General features: G+C 46.8%; 1 protein-coding gene across 1 annotated transcript in view; it reads left to right on the plus strand.

Annotated features, from left to right (window-relative positions):
* The window catches only part of DBT (dihydrolipoamide branched chain transacylase E2), a 490,460-nt gene extending 477,757 nt beyond the window's left edge, over positions 1 to 12,703 (plus strand). Inside the window, exon 11 of the mRNA XM_069641585.1 lies at positions 11,489 to 12,703. Coding sequence (XP_069497686.1) covers positions 11,489 to 11,656 — 168 coding nt within the window. The 3' untranslated portion in view covers positions 11,657 to 12,703. The remainder of the gene's footprint in view (positions 1 to 11,488) is intronic.
* Positions 12,704 to 13,373: the final 670 nt, after the last annotated feature.

The following is a 13,373-nucleotide window of genomic DNA, read 5'->3' on the forward strand; positions in this document are numbered from 1 at the left end:
CCGGCTGGCGAGCTTCGTCAGCGTGTGGGAGTCCATCTCCACCGACCGTTGGGTGCTGGACGCCTTGGCCCGGGGCCACGCGCTCGAGTTTCAAAGAAGGTGCCCGCGAGTACCCCCCGTGGCCAGGAGAGAGCTTCACGTCCCTCAGCTTCTCCTGGAGGTAAAGGCGTTGCTCAGGAAGGGCGCCATCGAACTCAACTCTCACGGACCTGGGATTCTCCGTGAACTACGCCAAGTCCCACCTGGTACCCGCGCAAAACGCACTGTTTCTGGGAGAGAAGCTCGACACAGTGTCCCTTCTGGCCTCCCCGTCGGAGGAAAGGACCAGGTCCATCCTGGGCAAGGTACAGCGGATGTTAGTTTCCGACGTGGCCAAGGTGAGGTCCATCAAGTCCCTCCTCGGAATGATGTCCTCTTGCATCTACCTCATTCCCATGTGCAGGCTCCGGATGCGCCCGTTGCAGGAGTTCCTGGACGCGCGCTGGATCCAAACAACGGGCGGCTTCGAGGAGAGGATCACACTCGACGAGAGTTTCCGCCGAGCGGTCCGGTGGTGGGGCACCCGCGCACATCTGACGGCGGGCATGGACTTCCAGACCCCAGACCACCAGGAGACAGTGACCACGGATGCCTCCCTGGACGGGTGGGGAGCGCACACCAAAAATCCTCTGGCTCCCGACGGAGAAGTCCCTCCATATCAACGTCCTGGAGCTCCGTGCAGTGTTCTGGGCCCTCAGGTCCTTCCTTCCGTCCCTCAAGGGCAAGGTGGTGCGGGTCTTCACCGACAACACCACCACCATGTTTTACATCAGGAAACAGGGCGGAACCAGGTCCCCAGCACTGTCCAAGGAGGCGCAGGACCTGTGGCATTGGGCAGTCGCCCAAAGGATGTTTCTGGTGCCGTTTCATCTGGCAGGGATAAAAAACACCATCGCCGACTCACTCAGCAGGGAGCTGCGCTCGTGCCACGAGTGGGAACTACGGCAGGATCTAGTGGATCGCCTCTTCCGACGGTGGGGCACACCCCAGATCGACCTGTTCGCGACGGCGACGAACTCCAAGTGCCGGAGGTTCGCCAGCAGGTTTCCCCAGGCAAGGAGCATGGGCGATGCTTTCTCGTTCCCCTGGGAGGGCCTGTTCCTCTACGGGTTCCCTCCTTTGCCACTGCTAATCCGGCTCGTCAACCAGCTCAAGAGGTCACGGTGCAGGATGATCCTCGTCGCACCTGCGTGGCCGAGGCAGATATGGTTCCCGGACCTTCTGGACTTGTCAGCGTCCCCGCCAATCAAGCTGCTGGTGGACGCGGATCTACTCTCAAGGGAAGGAGGCGCCATCCTCCACCACGACCCGAAATCGCTGAACTTGCAGGCCTGGCTCCTGCAGCGCTAGAGTTTGGAGGATACGACATACCGGCCGACTGCAGAGAGGTTCTTGCAAAGGCCAGGGCATCCTCGACTCTTAAATGCTACGGACACAAATGGAAGAGGTTCTCTGTCTGGTGCCACGCACAGAAGATTAACCCTCTACGGATTACGGCTCCCCAGGTACTGCCGTACCTGCTGACGCTGGCCAAAGCTGGATTGGCACACGCGTCCATCAAGGTTCATCTTGCTGCGATCTCCCGATACACCAGAACCACGGGCCGGATGTCCCTGTGGTCTCATTGTCTGGTGAAAGAGTTCATGAAGGGACTGTTCAGATCGTTCCCGCCGGTGAAGGCGCCGGCCGAGCTCAACGTGGTGCTGACCAAGCTCATGGGACCTCCGTTCGAGCCTCTGCACTCGGCCCCGTTGAAGTTTCTGTTGTGGAAAACAGCGTTTCTTGTGGCCATCACCTCCGCACGACGGGTGGGAGAGATCCAGGCCCTTTCCTGCATGGCCCCGTACTTGACTTTTCACGACACGAGGGTAGTGCTCAGGACGCACCCCTCCTTCATGCCCAAGGTACCGTCGGACTTCCATCTCAACGAACCCTTGGTGTTGCCTGTGTTCTTCCCGTCGCCTTCGTCGCCGGCTGAGAGGACTTTGCACTCGCTGGATGTGGCTAGAGCGCTGAAGTTCTACGTGGACCGCACAAAGTGTTTTCGGAAGACGTCACAACTCTTTGTGAACTTTGGACCTGTCAATCAGGGGAAGGCTCTCTCGAAGGCTTCCATTTCCAGATGGCTCTCCGGCTGTATCATGTACTGTCATCGGTTGGCAAACCGACCGCTGCCTGGCCGTCCGAGAGCCCATTCCACCAGAGCGATCGCAGCTACCACGGCGTTCCTTTCTGGTGTGCCCCTGCTGGACATATGCAGGGCTGCTACGTGGAGGTCGACGCACACCTTCACGAAATTCTACTGCGTCGATCGGGATTCCAGGGAGGAGTCCAGGGTCGGCCAAGCAGTGCTGCGCAACCTGTTCGCCTGAGGTGAGCCTGGTGAGGAGGTAAGATGCTTAATGTTGAGTTTGATGTAATGCTTAATGTTGAGCCTTTGCCACCTCCCGTGGTTGTGCATGTGTGTACTGCTATGTATTCTTTATTCATGAGCATGTGAATCCATGCCAGACCCCATGCTGGAGAAGGAACAAGTTACTTACCTGTAACTGTTGTTCTCCAGCATGGGTCTGGCATGGATTCACATGCGAACCCTCCCGCCTACCCCTCTGCGGCTCTTCACTTGGTCATACTGCCACTTCACGTGCTTCCAAATCTGAAGATGGCTGCCAGAGGCGGTGCTTAGGTAGAGGGCAGTCATTGGCTGTGGTCAGTATGACCCAGGGACCAGTGATTGGTTATTACTACGAAAGACAGATCAGAAACGAAACTGATACAGGATTCCCAGCCTGACGACGGGGAATATTCATGAGCATGTGAATCCATGCCAGACCCATGCTGGAGAACAACAGTTACAGGTAAGTAACTTGTTCCATCTGAGGCGCCTAATAGACTGGTGACTGTTAATGAAGGCTAGGTGATATGTCCACCCTGGCGCACCGGGAGGAAACAACACGAGAGAAGATGCTGTGGAAATGCCGCGCCAACGAATAAATATGGCGCCCCATGCGGCATATTCTCTCCCCCCAGGCCCCTTATTTATTTTCCACAGGCCTTAGCAACAGGCCACAACTGGTGACAACAGTGGGACCACTTATCTTGAGGTGCAGGAACACCTGAGCACTATATAGCACCAGCTCAGCCTGTTGCTTCTGGGTTCCCCAGCTGAAGCTGAGAAATGGCGAAGGATAAGCCACGCAGAGGCGCAGTGCAAAACAGCATTGAGAAATATACCATGGTTACCCAGTCAGTGACCACCGGACTGACAGATGACATAGGGGCGGGGCGATGCCACGACGACGGGGGGGGGGCGCAAACCTGGTCCCTTCGCTCACTGACCACACTAGGGCATCGGTGGAGACCAGAATTGATTGCCTTGCTTCTGAAGTTTCCTTACGACGGGACCTGAAAAACTTGTCAGCCCGAGTAGGGGAAACCGAACAAAGAATATCCGACACCAAAGACACCGTCAAGAAAATGGAAGACCTCCTGGAGCAAATGGAGCAAAAACTTACCATATTGGAGAATAGAGCAGAAGAGACCGCGAAGGGAGATCCCGCCGCAACAACCTCCGCATACTTGGCCTTCCAGAAAGAGAGGAAGGGCCCTTCAGGGAATTTTTTGGGGAAAACTGGCTCTCAGACCTCATGGCCCCTAAAAAAAAAAACTCTTAACATTTGTCATTGAGCGCACTATATCCCAGCCGGCAGGCCAATTCTAGGGGCCCCACCGCGCATGGTGATCGCCAGACTCATGAATTATCAAGACCGTGATACACTTCTACACATGGCGAGGGCGACTGGTCCAATCACATATAAGGGCAACCGAATAGGATTCTTCCCTGATTATACAAGAGAAGTCCAGAAGGCACGACAATCTTATGACTCGGTGAAGAAAAAAAATCTCGTCCCTGGGCATCAAATATGTGCTTTTTGTTCCCCCTGCTACCTTCAAGCTGTACCATAACAGCAAGTTTCACATGTTCCACAACCCCCACAAAACCTGGGAATGGCTTGAGACACAGGTCCTCTCAGTCCCACATCCAAACTGACCAAAAGACTGCACACCCTGAAAGGAGGACACAGGCTGCACACAGATTTGTGAGCAAGACACACCAACACGCAAAGAAGATGATAGTCGGAGACCGCTGGAATGCATGAGACACCTGAGGCTTGCCGGCGCAGGGGAGGCTCTGCGAGAAATCGAGGGAAGGCTTGGGGGGTGGGTTTGACTCCCCTCCTCCCCTCTGGTGGGTAAGGTGCTGCACCTCCAAAAATAGAACCCTAAATTTGGCAGCCCCGGATGGGCGGGAATAGAAACAGACAGCCTTCAAGGTCTCCCCATTTAGGTTTCTATGTGTTCAAAGTTATGTGGGCAACGGGTGCTTCTGGTTTGGGGGGGGGGGGGGGAGTACAGGGTGGGGAGAGTTCAGGGGGGATGGTTGTTAGGACGAGGGAGAAACTGGTCTAAATGTTCAAATTACACAGAGAGAAGATACACAATAAAGCACCCTCTCTGCTCAGATTGCATGTGAGAGTTCAGGGTTGACGAGTTAGCAAAGTTCAACTGTTGAGGTTTGAATTATATGAATGTGAAGCAGCAGCAGGGTTTACATGGAGCAAACACCAGGGATTGACGGGGGTTGCAACACCTGACGTGAGGGAAACCCCATGAAACACAGTATCCTCCATTAGCGTGCAACAACTAGGAACACACTGACAAGACACTGGTAGGACGGATCTCCCTAATGACCTGGAACATTAATGGCCTGGGGTCCTGCTTTAAACGGAAGCTGACACTTCAATATCTTAACCGACACTCCCCTGATCTGGTCATCACAAAAACGCACTTAGTGGGCGCTAGTTGCGGGTTCTTCATGAGGTCTAATTACCCACACACGTACTAGCCCGGGTTCTTGAGGGGTTCCAGGGGCACAATCATTCTTCATAAACGTGTGCCATTCCAGGCTAAGAAGGTGATAGTGGACCCACGGGGTAGGTTTGTGGTGGTACTTGGGGAGATCTTGGGGCCTCATTGCAGCCTACGCACCTCCCACACTAACGGTGGAACTTTTCAATGAGATACAAACAATAATGATAGAGGAACGGGCGGACTCGTGGGCAGGGTTTTTAATGAGGTCATGGAGGTTGCTCAAGACAGATCGCATAGAAGCAACAGTGCTGAAGATGCTCTGACCAAATTGTACATCTTTGTGGAAGCAATGGGACTATTAGACACATGGAGGGCACTGCACACATCGGACATGGGGTTCTCATTTTACTCCAATACACACAAGTCATTCTCCACACTAGACTATGTATTCACTCCCAAGAATATGGCCCAAAGGTTGATATCGACAGAATTCCTCGGCATCTCCTTGGCCCTCCGCCAGCAACACACTAAGGAGGTTGTCGAGGCGGAGAATCAGGTGGTTAGACGGGAGGAAGAACTGCTAGAAGAAGGCACTCGTGCTGCTCACAAGGCCCTAATAACAACCCAAGAGGTGTTGAGGTACACGGCTATGGATAATGCCGAGTGGCCCACTGGTCTGTCCAGAGTCAGATATACGAGAGAGGGGACAAAGCAGGGAAAACTCCGGCCTGGTTAGAGAGACAGGAGTTTATTAGTGGGCAAGTGCAAGCCATTCGAGTGGATGAGGGAGATAGGTTGACAGAGGACCCCGACATCGCAGCGGCCTTTGCCAGCTACTACGAGCAGATGTACTTCCCACACACCCCCGCCACCAAGCTGGGGAGCCCATAGCAGACACCTCAAATTTCCTTTATTCAATTACTCTCTCGGCTCTCTAGTCAACAGGCTGAGCTACTCGATACAGAGAAATCAGGGAGGAGGTTGGAGAAGCACTGCTGCAGTTGCAGTCAGGGAATACTCCCGGCCGAAACTTCTTTCCTGTGGAAGCGACTGAGCGGGGACACCATTGGGGCACATGCACCGCATGTTTCTCTGTAGCAGGGAGCAAGGCATGCTCTCCCCGGACCTCCAGAAGACATGTATCGTAATTCCTAAATCTGGAAAAACCCCGGACCACTGTGCCTCGTACAGGCCCATATCATTAATAAACCGGGAAGCAAAAATCCTGGCTCGAATACTAGCCAACAGAATGCTCGGGGTGATTGACATGCTGGTCCACCCCGATCAGTGCGGCTTTATCCCCGATCCCTGTCCATACTCCGTTTCAGTGCTGGGCTTTGTCTGTCTGTGCATTAAGATCATTCCAAAGCTAGACTATTTCCTGAGGCTTAATTTACAACCGGTACTGGACAGATTCGAGAAGGATGCTTTACACTGGCAGTCCCTCCCAATGTCACTACTGGGAATCGCCGCATTATTCAAAATGATGATGCTTCCAAGGCTCCTGTATGGCCTGCAAAATGTCCCACTCCCCATCCCCACCGAAACCTTTGTAGCCATTAATAGGACACTGTGTACACTGCTCTGGGCTGGGAAACAACCCTGTATTGCACTTCAGACTCTTCAGCGCTCTGTATGGTAGGGGGGCATAGGATTGCCAAATATTCGTATCTACCACTGGGCTGCTCAAATTGGAGTGATCAACGAGCAAATTTCAAGGTTTATACAATTTCAAAATGCTGTTTATCAGCTTGGTCTTTTGGTCAGCAAATCCAATTTGACTGTTTCAAGGAAAATTTGAAGAACAAGAGTACATAACGAGTTTTAAAAAAAATGTTACCAGTGATCTTACATTTTCATATTGTAATTCATATATTCTGGATGTGTGCTATTAATTGAGCATGTTTTATTCTTTGATTAGAGGCTTAGGAAGAAGAGGAGCATAAAGTCTCATACAATTACACAAATTAATGATGTTGCTTGCCAAACCGTTGTCACTTCAGAGCAGCTACATTTTGAGGTTCCGCATGGTCCTTGCAAGATTCAATGTCATGATGCAGATATTCAGTGACTGGAAATTGAATTGATTGTCAGCAGTGAACAGATGTTCGTGGCCAGTTGTCTGGCTGGCAAAAGGCTCTGGCTTGCTGGTGATACAGTGACACAGTCCTGGTTTTTCTGCTAAATACTGCATTTAACACTTCCAAGACATGGAAACCAAAAATATAGCTAGTTCAGTTGTTGTGCAAGTATCTGAATGTACATCTTCTTTTGCCATGGAGAAATATGATTTCATTAAATCCAATCAACTTATGCAATCCAGAGGGATGCAAATAGACCTGATAGCCACTGACAGGCACAAGGTGACGCAAGAGCAGTTCCCAGACATAAAGCATCAATATGATGTATGGCACATCGCAAAATACATTTGAAACAAATTACAGCTGCTGGGAAAAAAGGCTACAGAAAACATTTTAAAGTGGTCCGTCTATCAGCAACCGTCTTTGGTGGAGCTCAAAAACTTATGATGGATCTGTAGATCTTCTGCTTGTAAAATGGCATTCATTGATGCCCCATGGTTCTAACACGTACTCTTCGAAAGAAAAAGAAAATGTTAACGAATTTGCACATGGACCATTGAGAAAGGAGCAGGAGCGTAAGAAGAGTGTAAGAAAAGGTGGTTTGTTCCAGGCTCCCCTCTTCACACAGGAATTTTGTGGCTCTATTCACAACGTTTAACAAAGCCAGTTTCAAGCTTTTGCACAGTGTTTGGAAACTGTTTTCATTGTAATAGTACATGGTATAGTATGTCACTTGAGATGCAACTGTTAATTTTTAATTAATTACCGTTTGTGCAGTAATATCACTAGATAAGCCCTACATTTTGTATTTATTACCATCAATTTGATTTTTTATTACGACAATACATGGCAGTCTGATTATTTAAAGTATATGACTCAAATGTAGAAGACTGGTGAGTTTAAAACCAACAGTTACCAGGAGCTCATTTTAGCTCACCCAGGCCAACTAATGTAAAACTATAAACTAGCTCCTTGTTCCCTAGTGGTAGCTCCTGGTGACCGGTTACTGCTGGATACCCAGGCGCTGCTTATAATTCCTGCTTATCCAATCCTAATTTTGAGTCCTATTTGTAACTAACTCACAATAGTTGAAGAAGCTAGGCAGAAAATTGGAGCTACAGACATGCAGAAACTCAATGGCTCCAGAGTTCCGGCCCTCTCCAGGCTGGACTACTGCAACAGCTTCCTCCTCAGAAGAAGATTCTCGAGACCCAACGTTTCTCTTCTTCCTGTCCCCCACTAATGCCCCCTCTGTCGCATTGACTGGCTGCCTGGTCCCTTCTGGCTCCAGAGGGCATCAGACCCTCCTTGGCCAGTATACCGCAGCACCCTGTCTTCCTGTCCCCCCACCCAACCTATACTTGCCTTTCCCCTGAAAGGTCTGGCAGGATGTGCAGCTCTACCAAGCCTGGTCCACCCATACACGTGCTTCGCTGGTCATCACTTCCTGCTTCCCCTGCCACTTGCCCACCTGGCCTCCCGTTAACACTTGCCTAACCCCATTGGCCCTCTTCTCCGCCCCCTGCACTTGTATACCTCTTGCCTCGCACCTCTCCCACCCTAGCATTTTCCCTTAGGCATGACCTACATCTCCCTTCACCCTCCCGCTCCTTGCACTTCTTGTTACTGCTCTTGCACGAACGAATGACACAAGGCCTCGTAGGACTGTTATCGTTATTTCTTCCCTTCCCCAAAACCACCCCCACTGACCCCTGTTTGTCTTGTGGTACCTTGAAACACCATTTTCTATATAGGCGCTTTACAGATAACCAATAAATAAAATACATTTAAAAAATGAAGTCTAACCTTGCTGCAAAGTAGGATCCTGATAAGTGGATTTAGATTGCAATAGACAAAACGGTGTGTGCCACAGTGTTCGCCAACATTGAAATAACGAGCAAAGGAATATGTCTTGCCAATGTGCACTATGAACATGCGCCTGTGGCCTTTGCACGTTTACATCTTGCTGTGGAGGCCCACAAGTGGAGGACAACCAGAAGCGCCTGCATCAATGCAGAAATCAATATTATTGCTAGAATAGATATACACAGAAACCAGTAAGCCTTTTAAAACTGCACTGACTCGAGGCCTGCTGGAATTTGCGAATTTTATTGATGTAAACTTTTTTTCTTTTTATTGTTGCTCGTGTGCACGTGTTACCCTGGGAGCAACAGTCCATCCAGCCTGGTGCAAAATCGCACCTTCCCTTCCCTGTCCGTCCATGCCGTCTCTCTCTATATATATATATACCCCCACCGCTTTTCATTCATCTATATTCATAAATCTGTATTTCATGCTGTAACTGTCTCTATATGTCAAGTATGATTACTGAAATGAGTTTGTGCGTTTATAATCCGCACTGATAGTGGATAGCAAATAGCTACTTTAATAACAGCAATACATACTTATCAGGTCTTGGGTACTAGGTGCATAGAGTACTGTTGAAATGGGTTGAATAGTCCCAATAGTTAAATTATTTTACCAATTGACAGAATTGGCAAAGTTTTTGTTTGTGGCTCAAGATGTAAAAGCCTGTTTTCCTGATGTGTATTTGGTTTGTTTATTTCAGAAAAGAAGTGGCCCACTTTGGCCCAAAAAACTGCCTCACACTATTATTTTGGCTTTTTTTTTTCCTCTGACATTGCCCTATTGAAATATAGGGAAATCCGAGCCTGTCTGCACCTCACCTAGGGTCATCTTTGAAAGAATACGTAAATGCTGTTGGGACCAGGTGTATTGATACCGTTCAAATGGAAGTACATATTTTCATATGTGGCTAACTTGAAATATTTCGTTGTATTTCACTGCACAACTTGCCATTTAATATTGGTCATTTTTGTGGCATGTGTTCCCAGAACAAAACTCTGATACGCTGTGAATGCTGGCTGAAGGGGTGCATTATTTGTCCTTGAATCCACAGCACTAACAATTTGAAGCACAAAATTTGTTGAATATCCACCAAGAATTGATGAGATTCACTATATTGAAAGCTTACGCAGGAAAGTTATGTTTTTATTACTGAGAGCTTTCTTTCTAAACGGTTGGTTGTCCATCACATAGGGAGAATGGAGACACAATGTAAACAAAGTTTTAAATAATTATGCAAGTTAGGATGGCAAGCGTGCTGTATGCTCCATGATTAACGTTGTGACAGATGAATGTTCAATTTCGTGCAAATAGACATTGTACGTGTTAATTATAACTTAAATTGATACTTAACATAAATATGTTCTGTCAATCTATATACAGTTATAGATTGGGTACAGAAATATTTTTGCATTCTAGATTTTACGTAGTTATATTATATCGATGTGCGCCTGTCATGGGTACAGTTTACCGGTAAACGGCTTCTTCAACCGTAATTGGACTGCATCTGTGATAACCATTATCTGGAACTATCGCCAGACTGCAATCTGTCCTTTTGCAGTTGCAATAATGAGGAGCAACATGGCAGCTTATAGGTTCTGAAAACGTGCGGATGTGAAAGTGTTGCATTGGAACTTGAAACCACTAATTTCTTCTCTGTAATGGAATGCCATGTGCGTTGATCAGAAATCGGCGATGCAAGAGTATTACTTCTATGAAGAATGCAAAGGGATTGATTGATTGATGAACGGAATCCACATAAAATCACTGTTCACAGTTAAATTAAAAATGAGAACCGTGCGATGTTCGCTAGCTATAACCTCTATTGGAAAATGTTACCCATGTTTCCGTGGACTTAGAGGTAATTAAGTGTTATCTCAAAATTAAGTGTTTGTTACGCCCTCGACTATTGCTTTTTTTCTTCATTTTCTTTTTCATTTTTGTATGAAGAAACAAATATTTTGCGTCTGTTGTGGATATGTGTGTTTTATGTTCCTGGTTCTGCGTTAGATACCGTTAGACGTTGTTGAGGACAGGCTACGTTTAGCTACACTGGCCACTAATGTCATTAAAATAGGTGGAGCTCATCATGAGGGTCTATTGATGCCAGCGTTGGTGGCGGGTGATCTGAATTAGTGCTGCGAGGGCACTTGAATTTAGGGTGATGGATCAACGGATAGGATTAACACAAGATGGCGGTACACGATCTGTCGTTTTCGCAGGTCTTAAAGTGAGAAAACATTTTTTTTTAATCGATTGATGTATGCTCTAAAATACATGCCCGATCGATTATGCAAATAAAACATCTGACCGAACTACCCCTTTAATAGCGTGACATCCCCATTACCGCCTGTCTCATCTTTCAGTTGTGTCCAAAGGACACAATTCTTATATTTTGAGGATGTCTTTTGATGATTACTATTCTAGCAGTGTATCATTAATTTGTGTATTATAATATTTGGGTCTTCCCTGCAGTGCACCACTAACGCAAAATGGAAATGTTTTCCTAGTTTGGCAATCAAATTGGCTGATTCTGTCTCTTGTGAAGAATTAATAAAACCAAGCAATTTACATCACATTTCGGAAAGCTGCTGTTATTGAATTATCTTCTTTTTTCTTTTTGTTTCCAGGTCCTTCCCAGATTTAACACTAAAGGAGAAGTAATTAGGGCACAGATCTTGAATGTAAGCTGGTCCGCTGATCATAGGATTATTGATGGAGCAACAATGGCCCGTTTCTCCAATTTATGGAAGTCGTACTTGGAGAACCCTGCATCCATGTTGCTAGATCTCAAATGAAGACTTGGCACATTAATGAATATTCTGGGATGAAGGCAGGCCTCTATAAAGCTGGCTTCGCAAGCATCTCCAAGGTTATTATGCAGCTCTGTGGTTGAATCCCGGAGTTCTTGTATGGCTTCTCAACAGGACTGTATAGTTTTCTCCTAATTTATTGTAGGTAGGGTTGTCATACCTTATAGGTCATGGTGTGCTTACTCTGTCCTAATGTGTTGTTGGGAACATTGTCAGATGGAGGCTGCCTTCTGATATCTGAGTCAAATGAACTGACAGAAACCTGCAATGCAGCTGAAAGTTTGACTTCAACTTCCTACTCTTCTGTTAGGGGTATTTTATCGCACACCTTTTTGTATGTGGGAAGAAAGATTGTTTTTATGAAACTGACTTCGGCCTCCTTCTTAAGGATTAAATGAATATCATGTACAAATAAATAAATGTACTGCTTTTATTTGAAAAGGTTGCATGCACACTGTTTGACCAATATGAGCTACCTGTGCTGCCACCACCTTATTTTCGTGTCCATCGTTGCTGATTCTGCTTTGGACAACATTTTAGTACATTGAATTCTTTCTACAGATTCGAAACTGGTTGCATACCTACATTCTTGGTGTAATCCCAACTATCAGCACTTTTCTTCTGCAAATGATGCTGTTATCTTGACCTTTTCCCTACAAACTGCGTTATGTTGGCATATAGCGCTTCATGGACTTCAAGCAGCACATTGCGTTTAGGTTGACATCCGTGCCAACTAGATTCAATGTGTTCTCAAATGTTGGAATTGGTGGTACCAGAAGACCTACGGGTCAAAATGCATTTGGTAAATTATTCCCTGCTTTTTTAAGTTACAAATTCTCAATACCCTGCCCCCTGGATTTTGGTCGGTGATTGGTGTTAAATGCAGTTATCAACTGAAATAACAGTTCCAATTAGTTCTGTATACATTTTGTTCTCTCGATGGGCACTTTCTTTTTTTTCCTCTTTTTTAAATGTTTCTAAATCGGTCTAAAATTTCGTTTCGCTACTAATAAACTGTGACAGTTTGCAAGATGTATTGTGGATGCTATGTTTAGATTCATCCGTTTCTTTACAAGCACTTTAACGCTGTGACAGATGCCATCTCTGTTTCCTTGCATGTAAGTGCTAATGAGTGTGTTGCAGTGTTGCTTGGAGTACTAAGGGCACAGATGGGACCAACATGCAAAGTAAACACACTTGTGCTTTCTTGCTGACAGTTGAGAAAAGAGAACGTTTGTTTCCAAAAAGCAAGTTGAAAGCAGCTGTGTCCATGTATTCACTATCTTTGTTATATCGGATCATTCATTGCTTGATTTGGCATCCAGGTAAAATGCTGGTAAATCATGAAAACGTCAACCTATGTTCAAAAGCATCAATCAGTATGTAAATGTTTTTATCCCACAACTAGGGAAAAATAAAGTAGTGCGGTGGATATTAAAATAATATTTTATTGATGAAGAAAAGCGCTAAGTAAACGAGGTTCCACGGTGAAGAGTTGACCTCTGAAAATGAGACTGCTTAAATTAGAACTATAGAAATGTTGGCTTTAAATCTGTACAATAACGAGCATTGCCAAAGACAAAAGGTATGATTTTTGCATATGGTTGTCCCATGCATTCCGCATTTGCCATCGTGTTGAGGGATATTTCCCTAGTTTCCTCTGATACACCAATCAAAGGTAATTTAAAAAGCCTTTTCATTG

The sequence above is a fragment of the Ambystoma mexicanum genome, chromosome 1q, assembly GCF_040938575.1.
Source record: "Ambystoma mexicanum isolate Mex_15411 chromosome 1q, UKY_AmexF1_1, whole genome shotgun sequence".
NCBI classification, from domain to species: Eukaryota; Metazoa; Chordata; class Amphibia; order Caudata; family Ambystomatidae; genus Ambystoma; species Ambystoma mexicanum.